This window comes from Daldinia loculata, assembly GCF_022478755.1.
Source record: "Daldinia loculata strain CBS 113971 unplaced genomic scaffold F4817scaffold_78, whole genome shotgun sequence".
NCBI classification, from domain to species: domain Eukaryota; kingdom Fungi; phylum Ascomycota; class Sordariomycetes; order Xylariales; family Hypoxylaceae; genus Daldinia; species Daldinia loculata.
The window spans coordinates 1-27,969 of NW_026054932.1; the positions used below are offsets into that span (position 1 = coordinate 1).

Consider the following 27,969-nt stretch of genomic DNA (forward strand, 5'->3'; position numbering starts at 1 on the left):
AAATAAAATAAAATAAAATAAAATAAAATAAAATAAAATAAAATAAAATAAAATAAAATAAAATAAAATAAAATAAAATAAAATAAAATAAAATAGAATATTTTTATTGTTTTATATAAGGGGGCTTTCGGGGGGAGGGGGGGGGGGTTAAAAAAAAAACACGGGTGGGATTTAAACTTACGTTTTTATACAAAAAGATACGTATTTTGACTTTTTTCTCGAAAGTGGGGAATCTGGTAAGACCCGTTGTTTTGGGAAGATGCACCCAATAAAAACGCTCCAGAGCTGCGCACGGACGAACTTCCTATCTCGAAAAATGGCCAGGCAAAAAGATCGTCTGACAATATCCCTCGTAAACTCGGGCACTAAGACAAGCGGGGTCTTATCTTCCCCAAACTTCTCCGTTCGGAGCTTTTCCATTTATGCTTCTTCCATCAATCATCAATCATCAATCTTTCTTAGAACCCCCAACAACCCCCATCTCGAAGACCCCTCACAATTAACTACTACTGCTACTACTACTACTACTTAATAGTAATAGCAATATAATAAGTTCGCCATCGTTGCTTGAGGGGTTTCCACCATAACGCCCACCACCCTTCTTTCCAATGCTGCTTACAGCCTGTAGCAGGATATTATGTAGAGCTGCAGAATCCGTGCCACCCACGGGCATGGTAGTATTGACATATTAACATATTAACAATCAATAAAATGGGAGTTGGACCCTGCCACCTGACAGCGAACATGTTTGCCAAGGCTCAAGCGCACACAAAGTCTTGGACAAGAGTGCCATAAAAGTCACCCTTCCAACGACAATGTCTAGCATGAAGGTACCAGCCGAGAACATGACTCGTTGTCCGTCGGTGCTATTTCTACCTCCGTACTCAGCCGCATCTGGGCACTCGATAGTCTATCAACTAGATAGAAAATTAACGATTACCGATGATTCGTATAGTCGAAACTGGGTTCAAGCAGCTATGTCTTCTGCCGAAGATTGCGGAGTAAGATCTGTGGAAGAGAACTAGGGCCAAGACGTTTAGGACCAACCGTTTCGCGGGGTAGCGTCCGTCAGCGACCAGGCATCGCCAACCCTAGGACGTTGCTTCTTGCCAAGTAGAGTTGAATATCCGTCTAGGCGAGGCCGGGGTGTTTAATAACGACGCAATCAAATCCTGTCGCTGATTTGCCGAAAGTGCATATCCAGGTTCTGGACCCTCTTCTGTCCTCCAGGCCACTGGGAAGCACCCCAGACCGAATGGATGGATGGGTGGATTGTTCGGACTTAATCCTAAGAAGAAATCCATTATAAACAAGTTTGAAAGTCCAGGGGACCTGCTTGCCCTTGTCTTCTCTGCGTTCTCGCCGTTTTTTTCTGCGTCACTCACCGACTTCGCTCAACTGCTCATACAGTTAGTCAGTCACCATGGCAGCGATACGGACCATAGACGAGAAAGGCGATATCGACCAGCCTGAGGCGCTCGCGCTCGAAACTAAGAGCCAAGGCTCCTCTGAGGCACCTGGCTGGACCACGGAGGAAGAAACCGTTGTTCGCAGGAAGCTGGACTGGCAGCTAGTGCCAACCGTCACTCTTTTATACCTCCTTTGCTTTCTTGATCGGTACGGCGCTATTAGAACTACTAGGACTATAACGGATGCTAATTAGAGGAATAGAATAAACATCGGAAATGCCCGTATCCAGGGAATGCAAGAGGATCTGAACCTTGTCGGATACCGATTCAACATCGCAACGAGCATCTTCTACATCGTCTACTTGACGGTCGAGGTGCCGTCTAACATCATCTTAAAACGTGTCGGTCCGCGATTCTACCTTCCTGGACTGGTTGTTGGGTTCGGCGCTGTGTCCGTAGCGACAGCTTTCGTGAGGACGTACGAGCAGTTATGCGCCGTTCGCGCGTTGTTGGGTATCTTCGAAGGTGGAACCATGCCCGGGTTGGCCTTCTTCCTCAGTTCCTTCTATAAGAGGGAAGAACTGTACTTCAGAATTGGAATTTACGTCTCGGCCGCATCGCTTGCTGGCGCATTCGGTGGACTGCTGGCCGCAGGATTCTCGCAGATCCCCGACTGGGGAATTGCTAGCTCAAGGTTGCACACGTGGCGCAATATCTTCTTCTTCGAGGGTATCATCACCATTCTCTTCGCCGCGTTTGCTCCTATCATCTTGCCACAGAGCCCCGAGACGTCGAGGGTCCTTACAGACCGCGAGAGGTGGATCGCCTCCGAACGACTTCGCCTCGAGCACAAAGCTAGTCCTAACGAGAAAGTACAGACGCGCCATGTTAAGCGCGCGCTGCTTAACATCAATAACTACATCTGCGCCGCGGGTTTCTTCTCTATCAACGTTACTGTTCAGGGTCTTTCCGTCTTTATGCCTACTATTCTTAGGGAGTTGGGATGGGAGTCGCTGACTGCGCAGTACTACACTGTTCCCGTTTACGTTGCCGCCTCGCTAATCGCTATCGGCGTCGGTTTCATCAGCGATAAGACGAGGATGCGCGGCATATATCTTGCTGTGTTCACGTTCCTCGGTATTACGGGCTTCGCGATGCTCCGGTGGGGCTCGGGCAACCACCTCAAGTACGCCGCTGTCTACCTCTGTGCTGTCGGCGCATTCCCCGGCGGGCCCGGGTTCCTATCTTGGGGTCTGAACAACTCGGCTGGCCCGGCAGTGCGAGCCGTATCTAGTAGCTGGATTGTCACGTTGGGTACCATGGGTGGTATCTTGGCTGTCTGGGCTTACCTCCCCAACGACGGACCCTCATTCCCCATCGGCCACACAATCAATCTCGTTGCGCAAATCTTCGCCCTGTTCCTCTCAACCGGTGGCATCGCCTACTGCGTGTGGGAGAATCGCGTACGGGCCCGCGGTGGCCGGGACAGTCGGCTCGTGGGCTTGACGGAAGACGAGAAGGCGGACTTAGGATACAGACACCCCGATTTCCGCTACATCGCGTAATCACTAGCACACGGGTAGTTCTAGGCGCTTTTGGTATTGTTAGCACTTGTTATGACACGTCACTACGCTTTTTTCGAATATGCATGTTGCGCGCAACTGGTAGACTACCTAAGGTTTCTTAGAGAACTGTGGCGCTACAGGCAGAGGATGTATTGGATGGGATTGGATACGATCGTCGTTGTAGAATTATATTTAACCTAGAATAGACGACGCCATAGTACGGAACTTGAACGTAACGCAATATAACTACATAAATACGCGTAAAGCAATAGGATCTTCTGATAGTGTATTGCTTCTCAGTGGATTACTAGTAGCTTTACCTTTTAGGTACTCTGCCATGGATGAACGATACATATGATAAACGCCGTCACGATTCTATGGTAAAGTTACTTAATTCCTTTACACGACACAACATCCTCTCCCCCTTTTGCCACCCCTCCCCTCGCTTCGTCCGAAACGAGATGCGCGGAGTAGTGGCGTTCCGGCGCGTATGCAAGCAATATATGTCACTATGTGCGTAAGTGCGCCCACCATGCGTCTATCGCGCCTAATTGCGAGTTAATATCGACCGCGCCTAGTTTGTATGTATGTCCGAGACACATGGTATGCGGGCTATTTGTGGGTTTGTACATGTCGTTATGTATTTTTTGAGGGTGGTGGATAGGTAGGTATGTACTGGGTCTTGTACCTAGGTAGATAGGTAGGTAGGTGGTGTGCTATGGCTGGGGACCGTGTATGTGAGTACCTAGGTTGGGTAGGTAGGTAAGGGGCCCTTGAGGTAAATGTTAAAGGGGGAAGTTGTTTTTAGGAAGTTTGTTTTGTATAGCAACTGAGGTAGGGACTTATTTCTATTTTTTGAGAGTTAGAGGTATAGAGGAAGTATGTGTCTGATCCGTGTAGGGGTAAGTAATAAATAGAGTGGCCAGGCTCTTGGTTTTACTTAGGATTGGTGAAGGGATACCTTAAGTACCTAAAGCATTTCACGTGCCTTTCTTTCCTTCTTGGAGAATAAGGTGGAGGTTATAGTATAGTCCTCTAAGTAGAGACCAAGTTAACTAATCTACCATGCAAATCTAACAATTGGCGATGATGGCGTGATTATATATGATGTTCCCTCTCACTAAAGACTGCTTCCCTATCTTGCTTTATGATAATGAAGAATATTGGGTTATACTTACTACACATATAATTTCACCATCTAGAGAGGCTTGCTATGAGGGATGGACATGAAAGGATATCTTCTGAGACGTAGAATATTTATATCTTTAACGGTCTTGATCGAAAACCCTAACTTATCATCCCTCAGCTAGAATATCGGGATGTGGGTGAATTTTGAACACTGTTAGAGAACCTGTAGAAAGTTATAGTTATCGAGACTACGAATAATACACGTCGTATCTTAAGAACCTAGCTATATAAGCCTAGCGATGTTGGATATACGAAATAAAGGGGACGATATATCTATACTGCAAGAAGCAATTATATTCTTTAGTATAGCCCCAGCCGAAAGAAAAATCCAGATAGCTCTATTACATCTCTCACATTGCTACCCAACTACATGCCCAAGCCATTATGCCTCAATCCACACCTTTGCTAGAGGGATATTTCCTTAATCTTATGACAGACAAGGACCAGGGAACCTCCAAATGGACAAGAATCCGATAAATATAACCCTTGTATTGTGAGTGATTATCTGTGGACACAGAACCACCCTGAGGTTGTCCACTTAGTTATTCCCCTTTCACTTGTATAGGATGTCGCATATTGGTGCTATCTATGTCACGAGGTGGAACGAAACAGTATGGAAACAACTTCGTTGTTCCGCAAGGAACTCTAAACTACCTATGAAGATCTATCGTCTATACATACTGAACAGTTCCTTTGTTCTAGATGTCTCATCTAGAATCCTGACAATCTAGGCAGTATGGTCAGTCACTGCAAGCCCTGCTATAGTAAGGTGATACAGAAATATAAGAGCGACCTATAGGCTCCTAGAGGATCAGCTTCGAAGACGGATTCTTTAGATTCTTTAGAATACGCCCACATTAGCTTTTGGCCTCCTGCGACTATGAAACGGGTTGGGGAGATCCACGAAGGAACTGAGATAGTAGTTGAAGAGGGCCGATATGAAAGAAGTGTAAGCAAACACTAGCAGGTCGTTATTCTGCTCAATCGTATCTCATACCTATCAAATACACCAGAACAGCCTTGTTGTCCCCTATCGCTCTTATTTATACACACTACTGCTAACCCTCCTATACCATCTTCTCACTACCTAGCCTTCTCCCGTAGAATATCCAAAACCCGCAACACTATCCTAGCAACTCCCCTGCCATCCTGCCAAGCATCGTCATGCGGCCCCGTAAGATCCCTCACAAGCAACACCTCAACACCATCCCCCTTCAACCTCTCCGCCATCCCATCCGTCTCCGGCATATCCACCAGCTCATCATCTACCGAGTGTCCCAACACAGCCAACCCGTCAGGGTACCAATCGCCATAGCTCCCCGGGCACTTCATCGGCGCCGCTTCATCCCACTTATCCTGCGGCCCGAATGCCCCTTCTAGGAACCCCGCATACCCGCCGCCGACCCGTACGTTCAAGCCCGTCATATCATAGATCCCCTCGACGCCGAACACAGCAGCGGGGAATTCTACCTTAACGTCTTCGATGCTAGACAATCCCGCTAATAGCTGGTACGCAAGACATGCGCCAGCCGAGTGTCCAACAAGCACGTACCTGCTCCCAAAGCCATACCGGTTCTGTAGGAACGCGAGCGCGGAGCGCACGTCATCGAGGTGGTCCGGATGCTTGGCGCCGCGGAAGCGATCCGGTGGCGTAGTTGCCGGGTCCTGCGGGAACTCCGGGTGTGGACTCAGGCGGTAATCGAGGGAGGCGAAGGCGGCGACAGGGATGCTACCGGTAGATCCACCACCGGTACCACTGCTCTCAAGGAAGCGCGTTACGACCGGCGCGAAGGTGTCGTGCGCTATGCGAGGGTCGCGCCATGCACCGCCGTGGATGAATCTAGCTGCGGGGAAAGCGGTATGTGTTAGTTGATGTGTGTTGTCTATATTTACATATACCTTGAGTGGTATGTAAGTGAGATTCACACGATCCAATATTTAGTTTGAGTCTTATCAGCAACGTCGAGGTCCCAGACCCCTAGCCGTTGCAGCTCGTGTGTGCCGTACTGGTGGACAGTATATTTGAGCGACGACGCCATGAGTAACCCTAAGTGCTGACTAGGTTAGGGGGTTACGCTAGATGCCAATGGTGAAAGGAAGCATTTGCGATAGGCATTGATGCTGGGATTATGGAGCATGAGGGGAATGCGTCCATCTCAATGCGCGCCCTTAGTACATATCAGTCTTTAAATGCATATGACTCTGCTTTGATGTTGCCATAATACTTTATCCGGTATACTTCCATCTCCCTTGAGAGTTGTCTGTGTTTGGTGTGATGGATTTAGGGGATTGCGTAACAAGAGATTCCGCAACCTTTGGTTTTCTTCTTCTCGCTCAATACTACTATTCGCGGGGATTCCTGCAAGGCATAATCTATGTAGAAGGAAGGAGGCTATGTTGTTCTCCAATTCGGATGCATACAAGTGCCGCTGTGATGTTACTATTCGAAACTGCAGCATCTGTTTTTCTATTCGCTAATTGCTCGAAGCGAATACTGTGAAACTATGGCCGAAAGAGCCTGACGACACGTTGCAGATCTTCTGTTCTTATGCGACGATTTATCTACGCGATTGGATTGTGTCTCTAGATGCCCAATGGGAGAGAAGGTTATAAACCGACGTCGATTCGATATGAATTACTCGTCGCTTCGACTTACTTAACTGGTCCGAATTGGCTATCTGTACTGGCCAATTATACGCGAGTGACGGTTTTTCTTAGAGGTAGTGTCGTTGTAACGGAGGATGACGTGAATGTTGATCCGGAGAATAGAGCCGATATCTTGCATACCTACTAGTCCACCATGTGCCTTTTACCCCTAACTATTTGGGTTTATCATGTGTTGCGGTGACCATTGCCGACAGACAGAGCCCGATGGCGGAGTATAGATGGGTGGTACGGGCGGACCTTATCCCTGAATAATGTTTTCCTCTCGACGGACCGAAATATCTAGAAATGAAGCCGACTTGTCGAGACCTCGGCCGTATTGGCCAAGAAAGGAAGGTTTTCATATTCTCGTGGGATAACACCAATGTCAAAGCCTACAGGTTAGCTCTTTTCATTGTAACATAATATCGAAATGCGATGCTGATAGGCCAAGCATCTAATGACTTGCAGGTTAGCGTAGCTTGCAAGATTTGTGATTCTATCGTGGCCGACTTCATGAATTCCGAGTCTACGGCGCAGACTAGCTACTACCGGTAAGGTGCTGTTATGGACCCGAGCCAGACTCTGGCCCTTCTGAGCTCAAGGCGTGACGAATCATCCGATTCGCTAGATGTGTAAGTGGGTTGTTCCAAGGAGACTTTTTTACATGCTGGCACCTTGCGAGCCTCTTACCGGATTCGAAATGTCATCGATGCTGGTTGGGACGAAGGATCCACCCCGTCACGACCTGGATACGATACCCTGAACAAGGCTGAGAGTTGTGAAACATGTATAAAAACGTATGAGGTGCGTGATTGGAGGAATTGGGACGATGAACTGTAATAGAAGCTTCCTAGAAACCCTTTCTCAGACGTCAACCCACCTTCTCTCTCCCTTATTATGATCTCTTATGCTATTTGGGGGTCACTAATCTTTCGCCGATAGACATCACTGCCTGCTACATGATCACTGCCTGTTACATGATAGCTGGATAGGTATCCCAAACGCGAAGTCCTCAAGGATGTTTGAAAGAGATGAAACATGCGGGGTATGTGATAGGGAGTGCTGCTATGGCTTATATGGTTCCAAGATACGGGATAACGTGGTAGACATCATCAAACCATCACGTCCATTCCCGTTGGTGTTCTACCTCTAAGACTCCTCTTTAGAGAATTGAAAATTGAACATTCTCGATTGAGAGTCATGCAGCAAAGCTACTGCTTCATATATGAAGTTTTCTGCTGATCTGCTTAACCGAAGTAAATGCTAGCAGAATTATTGAATAGGTACCTACCCATTCAGCCATTATACCCATTCTAATCCCGGGTTGTGAGTTGCCGGACTGCGAAAAATCGAGGCCAGGGGTTGAAGAAACCGGTGCAATGCCCCTGGCTGCTCTCGCTAATAAAAATACCTTGGTTTTGCTAGTGTCGCGATAGTTCGTGAGCTTAGCAAAAGGGCCCTAAATAACAAGCTTTTGGTATATTTCCCTATCCTAGTAGTGAATAGTGAGAATACTAGTAAGAATCGTGAGTTCTCGTTTCATATAGCGACCCGTTAGTTCTAGACTTTTCTAGCTTTAATATTGGCATTCCTTCGGGGGACATATCCGAGTAGTTGGGCTCAGTTTGTCAGTATTTGAGTGTTTGTTGTCTCGCACAATTCGGGGAATTTGTGTTGCATCAAGATGATGAAGATCGACTCCATCTATCGCACTAATAAATCGCAACTAAATCGGCTCAAACTCAAATGTGCGTGTAACATTACCTAATATATACAATATATTCATATATAATATAATATAATATCCGGTATATGCGAGAAGGAGCTCTGAGATTAATAAGACCCTCTTCTTTACGACATCTTTCGTTTATTTTTACCATCTTCTACTACTAGTCGCCCCTAGGGTCCAGAACAACCAACACGCAGAGTACTGCAACAACTAATATACGTACAAGGCGTACGTACATGACACATGCGGGTGCATGTCAAAGCACCGGATCCGCAAGGGCACTTTGCCTTGTTGATAAAGATGCATGAACTTCCTTAACGTCGGGTCTATTATTACAAGGCTCTGCATACGACGACATGGGTTTGAGGCTCGTAGTCTCATCATCCTCTTTCAGCTGCAGACTACAAGTCTCCGGATTCGCGTACCGTCACATTGGCTTTCGGCTCTCACCCGGGGTAGCACCGGACATCTGACGATCTTAGAACCCTCCAAGGTTCCCGTCTACACCCAGTGGTATTACCCTAATAGGCAGTACGCGATGGTGATGAGCGACTTGCTTCAGTATGTACACTACTCCTCCAGGGGTCTCTTATGATATGCTCATTCTCCAAGCCAGGGTTACCCCGAGGTGGCACGCATTATCTTCGACCTCATGTACTATGTAGCCTACCATACTACAATATGGGACAGAATACTACCTGTTCTAATGCTCCATAAGTCCCGTAGAGTGGTCTAGTCTGGCTAAGTGCGCATTATTCCCATCCCCACAAGGCCATCCCGTAGTGCTGGTCACATTTTACCATTTTATTCAATGGTACATACACTACATATTGGCCGGTCCTGTAAACGTCTCCTTCTATCTTGGTCTTTCTTTTAGTTTCTTCTCTTTTGTTCGTTTCCCTTCAGTTCTTCTCTTCTTGGCGCCTGGTAGATAGTATCTATCATGGCAGCTCAGGATCCAAACGCGCCGACAGACAGCAATGGCGGTGCTCTGGTGGCTACCGCCGTTGCTATGCTGACATTTACCTGGCTATCTGTTTCTCTAAGTCATTTGTCCGTGCTAAGTTAACCAACGGCTTCCAATGGGATGACTGGTTGATGCTTGCTGCTCAAGTAGGTTATATCTTCATTGTTTACTAGATTTCTTGGATTTGTGCTAAATCTGAACAGGCTAATTTCACTGTATCATGCGCGCTCATTCTTATGGGGGTTCGGGATGGGTTGGGGAGGCATGACGAATCGCTAGACCAGCACAACGAGATCGAGGCCTTGAAATATCAGGCGTTGGCTACGGCAACATATGTCCTTAACATGTGGCTGATCAAGCTCAGTATTGGTATCTTCCTGCTCCGCCTCGCTTCGCAAAACAGGTACAGGTATACTCTCTACGCGAGTATCATTATCGTCAGCATATGGAGCATAGTCTTGTTCTTTTGGAATATATTTCAGTGTAATCCGATCGCCGCTCAATGGGATTACACGATTCTTCAGAAGGACCCTAACGCTCGATGTGTCTCGGCCGACGAGATTGTCAACGCTGCTTACGCACTCAGTGTTATGAGTATCCTGTCTGACTGGCTATACGCATTGTTGCCGATTCCCATGCTATGGAGTGTTAAGATGACTACGCAAGCTAAAATGACGGTGATCGTGGTTTTGGGTTTGGGTGTTTTCGCAAGCATCGCTACGCTCGTCCGACTCAAGTTTCTGGCCGATCTCACTGACATGGCAGATATATTGCGTAAGTCTCCGACTTTCATTACGAATTCCTCATTTTTGAATATGAAACCTATGATGCATGTATGCTAACTGGTTATCTTCAATGTAGATGCTGGCACTGACGCGATGGTTTGGACATTAATTGAACCTGGAGTTGCTATTGTCGCCTCGAGTCTTGTTACGATTAGGCCCCTTCTTAGGTTATGGAAGATCAGGGGGTTCGGTGGCACCAGTGGGCAGAGTCGTCCAACGAATCCATTTAGCAATAGTCATCCGATGTCGCGTACGAATCGATCGAACAAGATGCCGGCATTTGGGTCTACCGATGTTACTCTCGTAGATATCGAAACCGGTCATTTGAAGAGCTCTACGTCGCGCTCACCAGTCGCTGGGTCGTTTGGTGGCAATATCCAGCGGTCTTTGTCGTTATCAGACGCCGGAAGCATGACGAGCAAGAGTTTCCAATCTCGAGCATCATCCGATGCCGCAATGCTTCCGAGCATACCTCGGCGCTCTCGATCGATCTCGGACGCCGATACATTGGCCGGCAGGAGCCATCGATCTCGACCGTCATACATGTCAAGAGTAAATGAGGCACCTATCGAGGAAGACGATGGACGGCAAGAATATGTGGAAAGTGGATCCAGAAGGATAAATATAAAGAGTGAGATGTATATCATCGAGGGTAACACGACACCGACACCTACGACACTTATGGCGCCCGTGGCAGCTTATAGTCGCGACGAGACATGGCTAGCAGAACAAGATTTGTCCAACGACGGATCCTTTGAACTCAACCGCGTTCAATCCCAAAACAACAGCATTAAAAACTCAATTCAGCTAACGAAGCCATTGCCGCTACCACCCTCATATCACCAAAGGTGAATTCACGCAATCGAATTCCAATAGAAACTACAACGTGCAAAGCCTTGAGACGATGGCTACGACACTCGCTATGAGAATACCTACAGCGTCGACTTGATTTTTCGCTCCCCTTTTCGATTCTTCTAGATGTGTAAATGGATATTATATCGGGACATACCCAAAAGGCTGAAATATAGGTTGGCTTAATGGCGGGGGCTGGGCCACTGGGAAACAAACTTGTAGAAATATTAAGAGGGTTCACGGGAGAAAAGGAAAGGAAGTTCCCTCGCTATCGAAGAGCAATCTTGGCTATGGGCTGGTTATTGTGTCTTGAATATCTTTACAAAAGAATATACAGGATATACGGGTAAGGCTATTATGCCGCCTTAGGGTTATATTATTATTATTATTATTATTAGGCGCTGGAGGGTTCGGGGCTAATTTGCCTGGAAGAGGCTTTTCTAGCTAGGTGACTATTGAGGTCTCGAGAGAGGCGAGGGTAATTGGCGTCCAAGAGGAAGACTAGACGACTTCTGGGGATATTTACAGTAGGGGATTTGTTACGTATATACGTAGCGAACGCAAACCTATTTACAATATATTACCGATTACTTTGATTGGGATTATATGAGATGACTGCCCATATCAAGGGGTAGCAGTATTTCCAAGTGCGGTCTTAATTGACGGGAACGTCATATAGCACGCTGATTCTATTATTAGCGACTGTATCTCAGTTCCGACTTTACGTTGGAATGAATAAGAATCCGATATTGGCTCTTTAACCGAATTACGGCGGCGTAGCCGGTATCGGCATGTCTGGATTAATGAGTAAAATTGCTATATATTTATTAATATTATTATCATGACGATGATATAGGTATAATATTCCCAGGTCAACGACATGGCTGCCTATGAGTGGAGAGTTAGTTGCTATAATATGAAATAATGAGCAGCTACCTAGGTTGTTGGTCCCCTTTTTCTTTTCTTCTGAGAGAAATATGTACCTAACCTAGGGACTCTTATATTCCTAACGACGTACAGTAGACTTTTTCTCGTTACTAGTTGGTGATATTTGGAAACATGCCTCATATCTTATGTCTTATAGTTTGGCGTTGGACGTTGGACGTGGGACGCGCGGAGCGTTAGAGAAACCCGGATCGTCGGTGATTCCAGGCTCACCCGCGACGGATGGTGAGGCTAGCGTTACATTGAACATAATTCTCCTAGTAAGAACTAGGGTAGGTAACTGACGGTTCAGGCACGAGGCCGCACGGATGAGTTCTCCCTACTGTGGAAGAGTCATATTCGGTTCGCGTATGTAGCTTATACGGTCCTTAAGAACTGGGTTCCGCTGTTATGACAGAAAGTGGCCGGGGTATCAAAACTAATGTTTCCTTTGCCTAGTCAACTAACCAGGCTGCCGGGTTTCTTTGCTAGCTAATTGAAGCCTAATACAAACTAGCCAAGAACGTCGATACGTTTAGTAGCCTTGAACTTCACACTGGCTGGCTATGAAATAATCCATAGCCTCCTCGAATGGGCTTAGCGAATAATCTACATAGTATATCCACAAAGCGCAGTCACTGCATCAAAAATCATTGACCTAGGCCATCGATGCCCTCGAGACTAGGATCCCAATCCTCCTCTTCGTCCCACACAGGTGCCAGTACGAACTTGTTAAGGATCTGGCCCATACCACAGGCGAACCCAGTGCTCGCCTCGGGGTTCTGCAGGTCGATGTTTTGCTCCATCATGATAGCCGACGTTAAAAAGTCGGTTTCCGTACCCATCCCTAAGCTCAGGATTGTTCCTCCCCAATCAAACTCCACCTTGCCGGATTTGCGCACGTGGAGCTTGCCGATGAGACCACCCTCCGGCGGGAGAGTTGCGAATGGATTGTACTCTTTCTCCTTCTCTTTGCCGTCTTCCGTCTTCACCTTGTTGGTAATAGCCAGGCCCGAATTCTCGAGAGGCGTAGGATCGGCGACTTCTGGCTCTTCACCGTTTGTACCATCCGTAGGCTTGACCAACGGTGGGAGAATAGGAGGCAGCTGGAAGAGGTACATCTGATCGTCCTTTTCCTGGCCCTGTGGTGCCTCATCGTCTTCTTTCACTTCATCTTTTTCGCCTTCTTTCTCGCCGCTAGGGGGTTCGTCAAATTTAAGCGTTTGCAACTGGGCGTCTAGGTCGTATATAGTTTGTAAGAGTTCGGGGTCCTTGGCCGCCTTCTCCTTTCGCTTTCTCTGTGCAATAGCGGCGCTGTCTTCGTCCACGACCGGTTTCTTCTTAAGTTCTGGTGAAGGAGGTGCTTTCACCTGGGCTGCCTCAGGAATATCGGCCATGTCGACGTCCATCGCCTCTGGCTCCGTGCCAGGTTCTGCTTTGACTTTGACTTGACTCTTTGGAGCAGCATGCCAGACTTCGCTATCGTCCTCCATGCCAATCTCGCGTAGATCCTTAGCTGCTTGAGTAACGAATAGTTCGTCATCGTCAGAGGATTGACGCTCTTCCGCTTCAAGCTCCGCCGTAGTCTTGACTTTAACTTCATCCTCTTCATGGTGGGTTCTAAGAAGACCGACTGGGAGATTTCCAGCCGATTTAGTGAAACGGGAAGGCTGATAGAGGGGGGTTCCTTCCTCGTCGTAACCCGTAGTCCCGTTCAGAAGGTCAACATTGACTCTATCTTCGTTCTCTCGTCTAGGCCGATATCTAAGCGCGTTGAACTGAGAAGTAAAACCACCTTTCGAGGAAGAAGCGCCGCCATTAGCTCCCCAACCCCATCCTCCCGCGCCCCCTTTCACATTCTCTATTTATAAGTTAATAAGTTGGTTATCCAATGGGGGTATCGTTGAGTTATCAGAAAATCGTACCTTGTGGTATCGCAGAAAATGGGCCAGAAGCGGTGACTGTTCTCCTGATAAATCCTCGCTGTGATGGATCACCCCTCCCTCGACCTCGTCTTGCCCTCCGGCCCTCTGCTCGCTGCTGCCGTTCCTCTTCTTTAATTTTGACGGCTAAGTCACGGTTTCTCTCTTGTTCTAACCTTGCTCGCTCTGCGGCGTCTCGCCGAATGTTCTTAGGCCTGAATCGACCACCGGCCCGTGAAGCCGCAGCACTAGGCGTCTGCGATTGTCTCACTGATGTGGTAGTTGATTGGTCATTTTGAAGGACAGACACCGGCGAGCTATCGATCGGAGTCCTTTCAGAAGGTGTGCTTATACCCATTACATCGTCGCTTTCTATAGAGTTTTGTGGTTGTGATGAACTCTCAGCGGGATATGATTCTGCATCGCCAAGTGAGGCGCTACTTGGGGTATCTGATGATGAATGACCGGCTCTGGCTGCTCCCCTTCCTCTTCCTCTCCCTCCTCTCGCACCGCGTGAACCACGAGGCGGCATTATTACTATCTCATGAGTGTTGAGAGTAGTAGTTCTGGATAACAAAATAATTAGGTGTATTTGAATCACTGATTTGAATGCAGGTTATTATATATGAACTCGACCTTTGATTTGACGCCTTTTGAATAAGACTGATTGGAAAAGTTTCTGGTGGGGCAAAGTTCTTGTAAGTGCAACTTCAGCTAAATTCAACTAAGACGGAAAGGAATCCTGGTGGGGCACGACCATACCTGAGAGGCTGAGTCATCCTAGATTTATGGAATAAAGCAGCAGCTGGCAGCTGGTAGCTGACAGTTGGCAACCACCTGATTTCTACTTTCCATATCACATGTGAAAAGAGGAAAAGTGAAATCGAAGGTATCACGCGTATAAAAGGAGGTAACGATTTAGGTTAGAGGTCATCTTATCTGTCTATATAATCGCGATTGAATGCAACTCGAACTGCTAGCGACGACATCAAATGCAAAAAAGCATGAAAAGATGAATGGATAAATGATACGGGGTATCATCGAACGCACATCAAGGCTTCTTCACCAAACTGCTGCTCGATGCTACCCTCTTGAAGGAGCATCGACCCTATCCAATTCCGTGCAGCTTCAACGGTTGCAGCACCGAATTTTACTACTATGCAACCGCGCACGTTGGCGGCTGACCACAGTATTTGTTTATCTTTCTCCTCCGCTAACCTGATAGTTCGCCAACGTTCGAGGGGAGATTGAGGTATTGCTTCGTCTTTCTCACGTGCTTCAGCGCTACGGAAATCTCGAGCCCCTAATCGTGGTAGTGCAGAAAACTCGGATAGAAAGAAATCACTAATAGATTTGGTCATAGGACCTCGGAGGATCAAAGTCCCCACGATGGCGTGTCCATACATCGACTCTTGAAGCGTGGGGGATCCAATCGGCCTATTTGCACCGTCTAAGATGATGGCATCTCGGACTAGAAGACGGTCCTTAGATGTTGCGGTATTGGAGGCGGACCAAACTTCGTTGCGTCCGATCCATCGACTAAGACTCCAGTTTTCACCCCGGGCCATACGACCTTGGGTAACCCAGTCTAGCAAGCATAGAGATGCGCCAGAAGTTAGCTTGAAAACCTGCGTCTGTTCGTATATGCTGCTTTTGAATGGCTGGACAGGATCTGGTAAGAGACAAAGTGCAGCCCCGTCTTTAATCTCGACGTTCAAATTCTGTCTTGTCACGATGTCTGGCGCAACGGACCGAAAAATCTTGGTGTGACCTTGCGTGACGATGCTGAGTCTCGCCCCCGGGTGTACGTCAATAGAGAGGTTAATTCGGTCACCGCCGACGAGTCCTCCACCATATGACAAGAGGAACACCAACACGGTACCCGTTTCGGTGGTAGACGCGGGAGATATAAGTTTCAGCGGGTACTGATAAGTGATACTCTCAATCGTCGAGACGTTGTTAGGTGATAGCTTGATGACTATTCGGCCCTCTCCAGGGAGGGATGACGACTTTGGAAACGGGGAGGTCATCCCGTAAGTAGATTAGGGTGGGAGGAAGATAAGTGTATGCAGTTCATTTCATATTAGTGAGAGAAAAAGGTTTGAGGATTTCAACCAGGAACTAATGATCGTCATTGAAGCTTATCTCGAGGCTCCGTACGAGATAAATTAAATCATTGGTGATATTAGCTTCAGTATACACGCTGGAGAGGTTAACTTTATATTAGATTGAAGGTGAAAAGACGAAGATAATTATGAAGGTAATAATTTAAGATAATACATTCTAGCAGGATATATGATTGTTAAGTTTTATGTTGACATGACTATCTTGTAGTAGACATTCTGATAATATTTATTACATGAGAAATCTATTAATGGGAACTGGTAGACGGAGGGGTACGATACGTAGGTACCTGGTCGACCCGGATAGAGTAAAGTACCTAACTGCATGTGGTTATTGGAGACTTATGCTAATACAAGATATAATGCGAATAAAGAAGATATGCTCCCCTTGCAGGTAGATACCTTAGGTACCTCTAATAATTCTTTAGAAGATGGAATCCGGCGACTTTCATTTTGGCGAATCCAAACACGCTCCCCACCATTAGACGCGCCTGAATTGCCAACGAATCTTCCCCCTAGCCCTAGTCAACATCTCCAGTAATCGCATTTATTTCATGGAGGGAACAGTCGCATCGCATTAACTTTCAATTCCACATGTCACCATCTAGATTGCCCCTAATGGAAACCGACGACAATAACGCGACCTCCTCTCCCGCGTCCGCCCCCGATAATTCGCGACGAAGATCGGGACGCGTTGTAAGAGCACCTCAGAAGTTCTCTCCAGAAGAAAACACATCACAGAACGACCATGCATCGTCTAAGCGAAAGAGAGGCCGCGATCGCGATGAGGAAGACGCTGAGAATGATACTCCCGCTGAGGATGACGGCGAGGAACTTAGCGACCCAGACGACCAAGACGACATTGAAGAAGAAGAAGAACAAGCTTCCAGATCAAAGAAGTCTAAGTCTAAACAAAAACCACGACCTAAAAAGCCGGCGGCGAAGCGCGCAAAGGTAAACGGTAGTGCGCCAATAGAGACCGGGTCTGCTCCCCTTGCGCCCGCGGTTCGGCTTCCAAATAGACCCAAGAAGACTGCAAGAGTCGTTATTGTTCATCCTGATGGAGATGGCCTTTATGGTAAGAGCTTGGCTTGATAATAGCACCCTTCAAGATTCAATTGGTTTGTACTAATAATCCTATTAGCTGACGTGTTTGGTTCTGGCGACTCTTCTGACGATGTCGCCGCAAACTGGTTTCAGCGCTACCAGCAAGACGACGCTAAAGCATTAGCGGAAGTTATTAACTGCGTTTTGCTTGCGGCAGGCTGTGAGCAACAGCTGACAGAAGACGATATTCGAGATCCTGATAATTCTGCAAACCGACTATCAGAATTAGAAGATGCTTATCAACAGGTGCGTTATTATTACTTAGCTATGGATAACGTTGTGCTCCTATGTCGTGCATAGGCTGATATGCTGCTTAATAGACAAGTATTTCGGACTATCCCCTTATCTCGAGGGCGAAGAGCAGTAAAAACTTTCGAGAACTCCTTATTGGGTTTTTCGAATCTTTAATTAGTGTCCTCCACCAGACTGATGTTCTTTACAACGACGAGGATTTATTGGACAATATCCAACGATGGGTCGGCATTATGTCGTCCTCTTCTCTACGCCCATTTAGACACACAGCAACGACAGTAGGGTTGGCAATACTCACTTCACTTATTGGGGTGACGGAACAACTTGACGAACGAATTACAAAGTCTAACCAGGCTCTACAAGCCGAGTCTAATCGCCGGGGTAAAAACAAGAATCTCATCGAGAACACGAAAAAGGCTCTTGATGCTGCAAATCAGAACCGCGAATTCATTGATAGCAAAGTTAAAGATCTTTTCGATATCGTCTTTGTGCACCGCTATCGCGACATCGACCCCAAAATTCGTGCCGAGTGTGTCGAAGCTCTCGGTACCTGGATTTGCACCCTTCCAACAGTCTATATGGCCCCCGAATACTTGAGATATTTAGGATGGCTGTTGTCAGATGTTTCTGTCTCTACTCGAATAGAAGTTCTCAAGCAGCTCGCAAGAGTCCTGAAACGAGATGCGGAGAAACTGGCCCATTTCATTGACAGATTCAGACCTCGCCTTGTTGAGATGGCCACGAAAGATTCCGATGTCTCTGTTCGCGTTACAGCAATTAGCGTCGTTGACATACTACGCGGGTCAGGTATGCTCGAACCTGAAGAAGTCGACTCCGTCAACAAACTACTCTTCGATTCCGAACCCAGGATACGTAAAGCTGTCGTCGGCTTCTTTTCGGCGCTGGTTCAAGAGCTCATCGAGAATAAAGTAGATGAAATTGGTGGTAACGACGCACTTGACGAAGTCTTCGGAGACGAAGATGAAGACGAATATGATTCACTTCGAAAGGATTGGATCAATATCAAAGCTCTTGCGGAGAATCTCGCTGTATACGACGCTCAACTGGATGAGGAGCAGGATGAAATACGGCACGGATTAGACGTAGCAGCGGATGTGGTAAACGCCAATATGCCAGACTCACGAATCGTACTGGCAGCTCAAGCGCTTTATGAGAAAATTCCTGAAGTTAGCAATTGGCAGATTCTTGCCGGCTATCTACTTTTTGACCACTCAACTAGCACAAAATCTAGGGCGAGCTCGAAAACTAACTCAATTGAGGCCGCCACAAAGAAAGCTGTCGCTCCCGAGCCACGGGAGGAGGCTATTCTGCTTGAGGTCCTTGCAGCAGCTGTAAGAGAGAGCCTTGCGCCGTCAGCAGAGCACGATAGGCATAAGAAGAGAGTCGGCAGGCTTGAGTTAGATGCGCAAGACGATGCTGGTATGAAGCTGGCCGCGCTCATACCTCGTCTCCTGAATAAGTTCGGGTCGGACCCTACGATGGCCGCCATCGTACTCCGATTAGAGCATTTTCTCGATCTGGAGGTATTCCAACAGTTGCGTCAAAATTCGGCAACGTATGATAAACTTCTTGACGAAATCGCCACTCAGTTCAATCGCCATGTTGACCAGGGGCTTCTTAACGAAGCAACAGCAGCATTCATCCACGCTAGACAATACGAAGAACTTGAAGAATTGACCGACAACAAGATAGCAGCACTCTGGGACAATGCCCTTAATTCGTTGCGGAGTGTAGATAAGATTTGTGAACTATCAGCTCGAGGCAATCTTGACCGGGCCACTCTTACTGAGCTCTCTCAAATCCTAATGAAGCTCAGCAAGTTGGTTAGCATTTCTGATTGCGTTGATGTCCTTGAAGCCCCGGGAACATCGACCGACTCCGACCGACCAGCTATCAAGGTCCTTATCAGTATCGTGCATCGTGGTCTATTAACAGAGTCAAACGAAGACTTGGATGATCCCGAGGATGAAGTAGTTGCTTTTGCCATAAAGGCATGTCAGTTTTACTTCATGTGGAAAGTGAGGAGATTACGAAGTGTTGTCGAAAGCGATGCAGATATTTCTGATGCCGAGGTTGATCAACTAGTACTTCTACGTAAAGATTTTGTCACGAACCTCATACAAACCTTCTCTTCTCGAGGATTTAACGATGATCTCCGTCTCTTCGCTGTCGGTACCGCTTGCGATCTATGCGGACTATTCGTTTTCCTACGACCTATAGTTGAAGACCCGCAAGTCTCCAAATACAGAAAGTTGCGCCCTCTCCTCGAAGAGATGCCCCCAGCCCTGATCACTCAGGAGATTATTCCCATATTCGATGCAGCAGAGCAAGCATACGCGAAACGAGCCAATAAGCAACTTAACGAACCTACAGACGACGAAGACCCCTTAGATGACGAACTACCACCTGAGGATGACGAGGACGAGGAGCTCACGGAACAAGAGCGTTTCGCGGCTGAGCTGAAAGCCGAGAAGATTCTGTGCGAGCTAACTGGTAAACTCGTCCTTGCCATCTTAGCCAAGACTATCGACCATACTGGGCCAGACGCTGGCAAGCTACGGAAGCGGCTGAACCGTAACAAGACGAGGCTAGGTAACAACTACAAGGATGTCGTCGCTTATTTAGACGAGGACCACCTTCGCGAACTAAGAGGCGGAAAGAAGAAGTCCGCGGCTAAGGCTAAAGGCAAGGAGCCTGCGAAGAAGCCTGCGCTCAGCGCGGAGCTGGTAATCGAGGATGATGACGATGATCATATAAGATTAGAAGACCCATTCGAGGAGGAACCCGAGCCCGAAGAGGGCACAGTGGAGGATCTCAGACGAAGGGAACTTCTTGACGATCCCATCGAGGACGACTCGGAAGAGGAAAGACCAGCGGCCGGAGAGCCGATGGAAGACGAAGAGGTAATCGGGGATTAATGAGCTGGCAGACAGGAATGACTTACTACTTCTATTACTACTACACTACACCCATGTATGTACTTACGGCTTTGAACGGGATGGCATGAATGAACAGAACAGGTACGCCTCTAGAGCGGCACGATGTTTTTCACTGCATGGGAGACAGCGGAACGCTGCTGCGAGCATTCTTGATGGTGATTAACCGTGTCGGCTGGTGGCTGGCTACAAGGGTAATTGCACGGAGTCGGAGTCGGAGTCGGAGTCGGAGTTGAGGGACGATGCGATTCCTCGGTGGGTGGCTGGTCTTGTCTTGTTAGATGTGTATTAATACATACTTGAATTCAACTCTTGCTTTGGTATACGTCGTGTTGGGGACTGAGGGTTAAAGGACGTGTTAGTGGATGTAGATGTAGATGTTACTGGTGAGTAAATACGTAAGTCTATTAGTTTTGAGCAGTGAAGCACCGAAAGTCTTAAGCCTATTTTATAGTATAATAGTAGAAGGGTGTATCGTTACAGGAAGGTCTGGGTAAGCGTGATATTTAATAATTCAATTATTTCATTTTTAATTCCCCATGCGCATTCACGAGCTAATCTTAGTTCCGAACATGCCAAATACTCTTTCCCAGCGCTTTCCCTTGCCGGCATTTGCCTTTCTGGGATCACTCTCGGGGAGCTTAACGCCATATTGGCGGATACAGCATGTGAACGGCTTGTTGGACACCATGGAGTCTTCCTGGACGGCGTTTTGAGCCGGATGGCTGCTTGGTGGTCTGGGGGGCGTGCTATCTGGTGGTTGTTGAGCCGCAACTCGTTGCTGGTTCTTTTGCAGATTTTGCAGCTCTTGTTGCTTGCACTCTTCTAGATTGCCCCAGAGCTTGAACAGCTGCTCTCGCAAATTACCTAGATCGTCGGGATTTGCTCGAAGACTAGGTAGCTACGTGTTAGCTCGGTATTGATGTATTGACGTGATTGTAGACAAATGGGGTTTGCCCTGAAGTTGGAAAAGGGGAATGACCTACTCTACTGCGTCGAGGTTTACTAACATCTGTGCCTCGGTGTTATCAACCACGACCCAGAGGCTGTTGTCCTCGCCTTTTTTCTTTGGATTAGCCTCTTCGAGCAGCAATGAGAATCGCCACTCCCAAACTTTGTCTCCTCTATATCGGTCTAGGGTGCCTTGGTCGTCGTCTGATTCCGAATCGGAAGCACCGCTATGGTCCGACAGCATATCGAACTCCGTATTCTTGCGCCAAGTTGCAAAGTCCTCTAGCTTACGAGGACGAAAATCTAAAACCCGAACGTTGGCTCGGTACTTGGCGCAAGTAAAGGGGAGTGTTAACGTCGTTTCTTGGCCATCTACCGTTGTTGTCCAAGGTACGGGCTTTAGAATGGAGGAAATAGGGAAAACTGGTTGGTCCATATTTTCGCATTTAACTGTTGTCTTTGTTAGTAGAAGCGATTGTCATGGAAAACGCGCAATGATCATACTTAATTCGTTAAGATCGAGTCCTGCCTCTTGCCCTGGCTCTCGCTCGTCAACCCCCTTGAACTTCTGAGCCCGTTGCTCCATACGCCGCATCTTCGAGCCTGATTTCTTTTCATCTTGATTTTCTCCTTTTCGCTTGCTACCGTTTCCTTTGCCGCTCTCGTTTGCAGCAAAGCTCTTCATCTGTTTTTTCTTGGCCTTTTCGTAGTCTCTTTTCCTCCTAATGGCGTCCTTGAGTCGTTGATCAATATTGTCTGGGTCATCGGTAGAAAGGATATCAACCTGAACGCCTGGATTGAAGGCACTGCGGTCTTCTCGCAAATATCCCTCAAGATTATTGGCATTACGCCCATACTTGATTTGAAGATTCCGTAGTTTCACCCAAGCGCCAGCCTTAACTTCGTCGCGGACGAACTCCCCGTGTAAATCAAAGCAGGTTACTTGTAACGAGCGCCTCCCATAAGGACCAGGCCAGGTGTTCGGCGTTACGTTCTTCGTAGTGTATCCATATGGATCCCCATCCCGACCCTCGGAGATATCTGTAGAGTCCCACGAGAACTTATAGAAAGCGTCGTTTTCGGTGTAATCAGAAACCCACAGTGTGGCTCTGTCCATTTGATGGAAGGGATCCTTGATCACATTTACGATAATATCACAGAATTGACCGTCCTGGATGTCACTTAGGACTTTGAATTTATTCTTGACATTGCGAGATTGGTCAACTTGAATGGTGAACTCGGCAGAGTGGTATAGCCAGGAAACATATTCATGCTCCTTATCTAAGGGACGGCGATCATTGGGTCGTATAGGGTCCAGTAAGGCCTGTTTTGCTGACTTTGGTGGCCTGGGAATCTTGCTTGCTGAGTACATATGAATTATAGTCGATTTATGGGATAATAATGATATTTCATTATAACGGGACTGGACCTTGGCGTAAATTATTAATACCACATCGCCGGCATCTGGCTCGGGAATTTCAGACAACTGGGGCCGAAATATATTTATAACTAAGCCCTTTTCTGGTTCGTCTTCAATAGACTTGTCGTAAATTGTGAGAACAGACTTCCAATCTTCCCCAAAACTATTAGCCAGGCTTACATGAGAGGAAGTATACGTATAGTTATGAACTTACCAGTTCCCCTAGTTTGTATTGCAGACCTACGATCCTTCACCAAACCAATAACATTGGCAAATTTACCGCTGGGGACAGCTCCATCAAGGATATCCCGAATATTATGATACCCGGTAGGAAGGTTTTTTTGTTCATCCGCATTTCGAGAATGTCCGGCGGAGCTCAATGGCTGCCGCGAAGTCATGTTGAAAGAGATTTGGCATAATGCAGAGTTGTGACATTAGAAGTAGAAGGATGGCAAGATGCCTTTGCCCCGTAGATTAGGCTACAATTAAGCCGATACATTGAGAAAGGGGTAAAGTTGCATGCATGGGTTAATGATTAATGTTTAACATTTAACGTTCACAAGTAAGAACGAAGAACGAAGCACGCGTCCGAAACGCGTCAAGACTTAAAGAGCTTTTGCATGGTAAGTGCATAACATATGCACCTACCGGATGGTGAGTCAAGTGTCTTTGTACCTTCAAATTGCGGTGTCACATGATAGTCAGGTGGCTTTGAAGGGCGCGCTACTGCGTTGGTCTGTGCAATTGGAGTGGGTATGTACATGTAGAAAGTGGGGTAGCTGCAGGACAGTTTGGTTGGTTTTGATTGGTTTTGATTGGGATGCCTCACGCCTGTGGCCTTAGTGGCCTTAGTCTGCCAGTTCGAACCTTAAGGCATCCCGCTAACGGGTTTTGAAAGAGCGACCAAGCCGCCAAATCCATTCTTATCCAAATTCTTCTGCTGTTTCCAGCATCATAATAATTTCCCCCACTAAGATCAACTCTTCAACTCTTCAACTTTAAACTTTCTCATCTCTCCCTCTCTGTCTTCCTCAACTTCGCACTGACGAATAGAGGTGCATTTTACTCCCATCTACAAATCATTCAATATTTCGCTCTCCCCGCGTAATACAAATTTTTTCTTTTTAATTCGTCATCTCTCTCTCAGGGCTACGGGCGATCAAAATAAATCACCCCGCCTTGTCGTCCCGGTCTTTTCGCCACTACAGCAACTACAGCGCTTGAAGCGAATAGTATCTCGCTGCTGCAGCAACCATGGCCGACAGGTTCATTCCCGAGCATCGTCGCACTAACTACAAGGCGAAGGGCACTTTTAAGCCCGACGAATTGCGCCGACGACGCGAGGAGCAGGCTGTTGAGATTCGCAAGGCTAAGCGAGAAGAAAACTTAGCCAAGAGACGAGGTATTGGCACTGGCGATTCGCGCCCTGGTGCTTCTTTGGGCGCCGCTCCTGACAGTGATGATGAATCTGCCCCTACCGAGAGTCAGGTATGTTTACTGATCAAATTTTTTTCCTGTTCGCTTTGTTTTTATTTTTATTTTTCCCTTCTGTCTTCAAACATTTGCTACGGCGGCAAGAACTTTACAGTAACTACGCCCATACTATTGGCTACTAATAGTAGTTGAATACCCTCCGTCGCCCTCTCGCGATATCTCTCTTTCTACCAGTCAAATCATAATACTAACAACTTGACCCAACAGCTCAATGAAGACCTTCCTCAGATGGTCCAAGGTGTATTCTCCGACCAGATCGACCTACAGATCCAGGCTACTACCAAGTTTAGAAAGCTTCTTTCCAAGGAGCGAAACCCTCCCATCGAAGAAGTCATTAAGACTGGTGTTGTTACTCGATTTGTCGAGTTCCTTCGATCACCCCATACCCTAGTTCAGTTCGAAGCTGCTTGGGCGTTAACCAACATCGCATCAGGAAGTGCTACCCAGACTCAGGTTGTCATCGAGGCCGGTGCAGTTCCCATCTTCGTCGAGCTGCTATCAAGTCCCGAACCCGATGTTCGTGAGCAGGCTGTTTGGGCTCTCGGCAATATTGCTGGCGACAGCCCATCATGCCGAGACTACGTCTTGAGCTGCGGTGCCCTCAAGCCCCTACTAAACCTGCTAGGTGACAGCCGCAAGCTCAGCATGCTTCGAAATGCTACTTGGACTTTGAGCAACTTCTGCCGAGGCAAGACTCCCCAACCTGATTGGACTACGGTAAGTCATAGTCGTCGTACCCTATATTGCTACGATATTGATTGTACTAATTTGTTCAGATTGCACCAGCACTTCCGGTTCTTGCTAAGCTGGTCTATTCACTCGACGATGAAGTCTTGATTGATGCTTGCTGGGCCATTTCATACCTCTCGGACGGATCCAATGACAAGATACAGGCTGTTATTGAGGCCGGCATCCCGCGTAGGTTGGTGGAATTGCTTATGCATGCTTCCACTTCTGTGCAGACTCCTGCGTTACGATCAGTTGGTAATATTGTTACTGGCGACGACGTTCAAACGCAGGTCATAATTAACTGCGGTGCTTTGTCATGCCTTCTATCGCTTCTGAGCTCCAACAAAGACGGAATCCGTAAGGAGGCGTGCTGGACCATTTCCAACATTACCGCGGGCAACTCACAACAGATCCAGGCTGTCATTGACGCCAATATCATTCCGCCCTTGATTCACCTGCTGTCGAACGGTGATCTGAAGACCCGTAAAGAGGCTTGTTGGGCTATCAGCAATGCTACCAGTGGCGGTCTGCAGAAACCAGAGCAGATCAGATATCTGGTTGCGCAAGGTTGCATCAAGCCGCTATGTGACCTTCTCGCGTGCCCCGACAACAAGATTATCCAGGTCGCTCTAGATGGTCTAGAGAATATTCTCAAGGTTGGTGATCTGGACAAGCAAGCAGCTGGAGAAGGCCCGGACTCCATCAACCGCTACGCACTATTCATTGAGGAGTGTGGAGGTATGGAGAAGATTCACGACTGCCAGACAAACGCAAACGAGGAGATCTACATGAAGTCGTACAACATCATCGAGAAGTATTTCTCCGACGAGGATGAGAATGCCGATGACGGCATGGCTGCTCAGACCCAAGCCAACGGCACGTTCGGTTTCAGTGCCAATGGCGCACAAGGCGGCAGCTTCAACTTCGCCAACGGAGGAGAGTCGATGGATATGTAAGGCAGCGTATCCTTACATGGGAATTCGCGAGGCTCGATATCATGAATTCACTAGTCAATCTAGCACATAGTCATAGCACCGATATCATGCCCCCATTTCCCCCTGCTTTGCCCCGCATTTAGCCCATCCCCCACCCAAGTCCCATTGCGAATGGTGTTAATCGAGTTATGAGGAGGAGCATTGAGTCATGGTCAACCACGCGAGAGAGTACAGGCCGCTTGGTAGCTTTAAAGCTCCAGCCTGAGAAGAGGTGGTTGGATGAGACAAATGTGTTATATGTTATACGAGGGTCGTTAATGGTAGCTTGAAAGCTCCTACCCTCCGAATGAGAAGGGATTCACGGTGTGTCTTGATAATGATCACCAAAAAGCATTGTCCGACAAGTTGGTACTTCGCCGCTACCGTAGTACGGACCAGGGAAAGGTCGGTGCTGTTAATGCTATTGCTCCCAAGTGGTAGAGCAGTGATCCAAATCCTCCCGAGCAGCTAGTTGACCCAATGCGTCGGCCTTACCAAGTGGTAACGGACCATCGCCAGATGTAGTGGTTAGCGAGGAACTCAGTGAGCTTCAGCAATACAGCATGACTCGCCGGGCTCCAACATAAATCCCAAAATTGATAATTCCGCAAATGCAGCCTAACTCAAAAACATGCCGTGGCTTAAAAGTTGAAAATTCATTAGCTACCTCTTAATCATTGTCCATTGTTTGAGACGCCGAACGAATTATAGCTGCTTACATGTAGTAGTATGTAGAAAGTCTGGGTGCCCGACAAAGAAGATTCCCCCGCCTACGTAAATTGTCTATACCCAATGACTCTTAGTTCCATTTTATTGGGCCTGTCCTTGAACGCCTTGGAATGTTAGACCCATGTGGTTCGATGGATGCGGAGAGTGAGATCTTGAGACCTAGTTAATACCTTTCTTAAGTATAGCTTGATTAAATGCCTCATGCATCATTTCTCGACAATAGCCCCGATGCCGAAAAAAAACCGTTCTCTTGCAGTTATTGGGCTTCTGACTTGGTACTGATGGAGAATGCGAATAGGTCCATGATATTAAAAGGTAATATACCCAGTATAATGGTTTTGTCTTGCCTTACTTAAGACCCTTGCTTCGAGGGTAACACTATAGCGGGTTGACATGTAGGTGTTTTGCCGGGAATGTTCCGAGGTCTATTCTTTTTATACTAGGTACTTGATACAATGGGTAAGGTAACATAAATGTACTTCCATTGGCTATGTGGTTAATTACTTGTTCTCCATGTTTAAAAGTGTCTCTTAAGACTTGGCTTTATTGTCTCAGTATAGGGGTTCGTGCCATTGTCAGAGAGAACCCTTGATGAATATCATACATAGGGTGAATGCCATGATAGGTGTATTGAAATATTAACACCTGACTTTTACCCTCTTACGTGGGCGCTGCGCGCCTTTTCTATACCCAATTCTAATAGATCTACCCCTGAATCCACCCCTGAATATACTTATACCCTAACAGCTATCAACTATACCAACATAGGTGCATGGGAGATGACGGTAGTATATTTTATATTTTGGTAATCATTTGTACTACGATATACTGGGAGGATAGATACGATGGCGAAACGTAGCATTAAAATAAATGTATTCTTACGCAAAATGGTACGGTGTTGCACTGAGTCACTTTATAGCTGGCTAACGATATTCGTGACTATTCCTCCGTTAAGATGTGACTGGATAATGATTTAAGATGTAGTCTTTAGCTTAGTTATTTTATTCTCTAACTTCACGCTGGAGATGAGTGCTTACAAGAACTTACCCTAATATGTATCTAGAATTCGTGATCTTTCTTTTCGTATTAACCTCGGAACTGTGATATATACAAAAATGTTTCCAGCAAGAAGCTAATTTATGTCTATAGTATTTTCCACGGCAATAAATTTCGCCCTTCGTAATATGGCGAACTAGTCAAGTTACTATTGTGCTGATCTTAAAGACTTCCCCGTAGCATACATACC

The 27,969-nt window shown here is 47.0% G+C and overlaps 8 protein-coding genes across 8 annotated transcripts; 4 read left to right on the forward strand and 4 right to left on the reverse strand.

Moving 5' to 3' along the window:
- The first annotated feature begins 1,224 nt into the window (after positions 1–1,224).
- Positions 1,225–3,033, forward strand: F4817DRAFT_275874 (MFS general substrate transporter). The gene is made up of 2 exons (XM_049299484.1): positions 1,225–1,617; positions 1,672–3,033. Exons 1-2 carry the CDS (start codon positions 1,424–1,426, stop codon positions 2,972–2,974), a joined length of 1,497 nt encoding a protein of 498 aa, XP_049154593.1. The 5' UTR covers positions 1,225–1,423; the 3' UTR covers positions 2,975–3,033.
- A 2,036-nt stretch (positions 3,034–5,069) lies between these two features.
- F4817DRAFT_275911 (alpha/beta-hydrolase) lies at positions 5,070–6,510 on the reverse strand. Its single transcript, XM_049299485.1, has 3 exons — positions 6,388–6,510; positions 6,089–6,317; positions 5,070–6,002 (listed from the first exon to the last, which is right to left on the reverse strand). The coding sequence occupies exons 2-3, from the start codon at positions 6,199–6,201 to the stop codon at positions 5,246–5,248; spliced, it is 870 nt and encodes a 289-aa protein (XP_049154594.1). The 5' UTR covers positions 6,202–6,317; positions 6,388–6,510; the 3' UTR covers positions 5,070–5,245.
- Positions 6,511–9,480: 2,970 nt separating this feature from the next.
- Positions 9,481–11,141, forward strand: F4817DRAFT_361905 (uncharacterized protein; the record flags this gene model as incomplete). Its single annotated transcript, XM_049306463.1, has 4 exons — positions 9,481–9,573; positions 9,603–9,650; positions 9,708–10,278; positions 10,366–11,141. 4 exons carry the CDS (start codon positions 9,481–9,483, stop codon positions 11,139–11,141), a joined length of 1,488 nt encoding a protein of 495 aa, XP_049154595.1.
- Positions 11,142–12,132: 991 nt separating this feature from the next.
- F4817DRAFT_351634 (RNA polymerase III RPC4-domain-containing protein) lies at positions 12,133–14,690 on the reverse strand. Its single transcript, XM_049305097.1, has 2 exons — positions 13,991–14,690; positions 12,133–13,926 (listed from the first exon to the last, which is right to left on the reverse strand). Exons 1-2 carry the CDS (start codon positions 14,517–14,519, stop codon positions 12,716–12,718), a joined length of 1,740 nt encoding a protein of 579 aa, XP_049154596.1. The 5' UTR covers positions 14,520–14,690; the 3' UTR covers positions 12,133–12,715.
- Positions 14,691–14,879: 189 nt separating this feature from the next.
- Positions 14,880–16,333, reverse strand: F4817DRAFT_351635 (UreD-domain-containing protein). Its single transcript, XM_049305098.1, has one exon. It carries the CDS (start codon positions 16,015–16,017, stop codon positions 15,025–15,027), a length of 993 nt encoding a protein of 330 aa, XP_049154597.1. The 5' UTR covers positions 16,018–16,333; the 3' UTR covers positions 14,880–15,024.
- A 232-nt stretch (positions 16,334–16,565) lies between these two features.
- F4817DRAFT_275989 (STAG-domain-containing protein) lies at positions 16,566–20,797 on the forward strand. The gene is made up of 3 exons (XM_049299486.1): positions 16,566–17,188; positions 17,255–17,463; positions 17,538–20,797. The coding sequence occupies exons 1-3, from the start codon at positions 16,705–16,707 to the stop codon at positions 20,406–20,408; spliced, it is 3,564 nt and encodes a 1,187-aa protein (XP_049154598.1). The 5' UTR covers positions 16,566–16,704; the 3' UTR covers positions 20,409–20,797.
- Positions 20,798–20,806: 9 nt separating this feature from the next.
- On the reverse strand, positions 20,807–23,417 carry F4817DRAFT_351639 (uncharacterized protein). Its single transcript, XM_049305099.1, has 4 exons — positions 23,012–23,417; positions 21,882–22,949; positions 21,413–21,827; positions 20,807–21,319 (listed from the first exon to the last, which is right to left on the reverse strand). The coding sequence occupies exons 1-4, from the start codon at positions 23,193–23,195 to the stop codon at positions 20,974–20,976; spliced, it is 2,013 nt and encodes a 670-aa protein (XP_049154599.1). The 5' UTR covers positions 23,196–23,417; the 3' UTR covers positions 20,807–20,973.
- Positions 23,418–23,657: 240 nt separating this feature from the next.
- F4817DRAFT_351640 (ARM repeat-containing protein) lies at positions 23,658–26,106 on the forward strand. Its single transcript, XM_049305100.1, has 3 exons — positions 23,658–24,285; positions 24,499–25,008; positions 25,068–26,106. Exons 1-3 carry the CDS (start codon positions 24,052–24,054, stop codon positions 25,974–25,976), a joined length of 1,653 nt encoding a protein of 550 aa, XP_049154600.1. The 5' UTR covers positions 23,658–24,051; the 3' UTR covers positions 25,977–26,106.
- The last annotated feature ends 1,863 nt before the right edge of the window (positions 26,107–27,969 follow it).

What these genes read in the sequence shown, in the direction of transcription:
- F4817DRAFT_275874 (XM_049299484.1), top strand. Translation starts at nt 1,424, where the DNA reads ATGGCAGCGATACGGACCATAGACGAGAAAGGCGATATCGACCAGCCT. An exon ending in CTCCTTTGCTTTCTTGATCG is followed by an intron (nt 1,618 to 1,671) that starts GTACGGCGCTAT and finishes TTAGAGGAATAG; the next exon opens with AATAAACATCGGAAATGCCC.
- F4817DRAFT_275911 (XM_049299485.1), bottom strand. Translation starts at nt 6,201, where the DNA reads ATGGCGTCGTCGCTCAAATATACTGTCCACCAGTACGGCACACACGAG. An exon ending in CAAACTAAATATTGGATCGT is followed by an intron (nt 6,003 to 6,088) that starts GTGAATCTCACT and finishes CCCCGCAGCTAG; the next exon opens with ATTCATCCACGGCGGTGCAT.
- F4817DRAFT_351634 (XM_049305097.1), bottom strand. Translation starts at nt 14,519, where the DNA reads ATGCCGCCTCGTGGTTCACGCGGTGCGAGAGGAGGGAGAGGAAGAGGA. An exon ending in ATTTTCTGCGATACCACAAG is followed by an intron (nt 13,927 to 13,990) that starts GTACGATTTTCT and finishes ACTTATAAATAG; the next exon opens with AGAATGTGAAAGGGGGCGCG.
- F4817DRAFT_351635 (XM_049305098.1), bottom strand. Translation starts at nt 16,017, where the DNA reads ATGACCTCCCCGTTTCCAAAGTCGTCATCCCTCCCTGGAGAGGGCCGA.
- F4817DRAFT_275989 (XM_049299486.1), top strand. Translation starts at nt 16,705, where the DNA reads ATGTCACCATCTAGATTGCCCCTAATGGAAACCGACGACAATAACGCG. An exon ending in TGATGGAGATGGCCTTTATG is followed by an intron (nt 17,189 to 17,254) that starts GTAAGAGCTTGG and finishes TAATCCTATTAG; the next exon opens with CTGACGTGTTTGGTTCTGGC. An exon ending in TAGAAGATGCTTATCAACAG is followed by an intron (nt 17,464 to 17,537) that starts GTGCGTTATTAT and finishes GCTGCTTAATAG; the next exon opens with ACAAGTATTTCGGACTATCC.
- F4817DRAFT_351639 (XM_049305099.1), bottom strand. Translation starts at nt 23,195, where the DNA reads ATGACTTCGCGGCAGCCATTGAGCTCCGCCGGACATTCTCGAAATGCG. An exon ending in ACTCGATCTTAACGAATTAA is followed by an intron (nt 21,828 to 21,881) that starts GTATGATCATTG and finishes CAAAGACAACAG; the next exon opens with TTAAATGCGAAAATATGGAC. An exon ending in GTAAACCTCGACGCAGTAGA is followed by an intron (nt 21,320 to 21,412) that starts GTAGGTCATTCC and finishes GTAGCTACCTAG; the next exon opens with TCTTCGAGCAAATCCCGACG.
- F4817DRAFT_351640 (XM_049305100.1), top strand. Translation starts at nt 24,052, where the DNA reads ATGGCCGACAGGTTCATTCCCGAGCATCGTCGCACTAACTACAAGGCG. An exon ending in CTGCCCCTACCGAGAGTCAG is followed by an intron (nt 24,286 to 24,498) that starts GTATGTTTACTG and finishes TTGACCCAACAG; the next exon opens with CTCAATGAAGACCTTCCTCA. An exon ending in CCCAACCTGATTGGACTACG is followed by an intron (nt 25,009 to 25,067) that starts GTAAGTCATAGT and finishes TAATTTGTTCAG; the next exon opens with ATTGCACCAGCACTTCCGGT.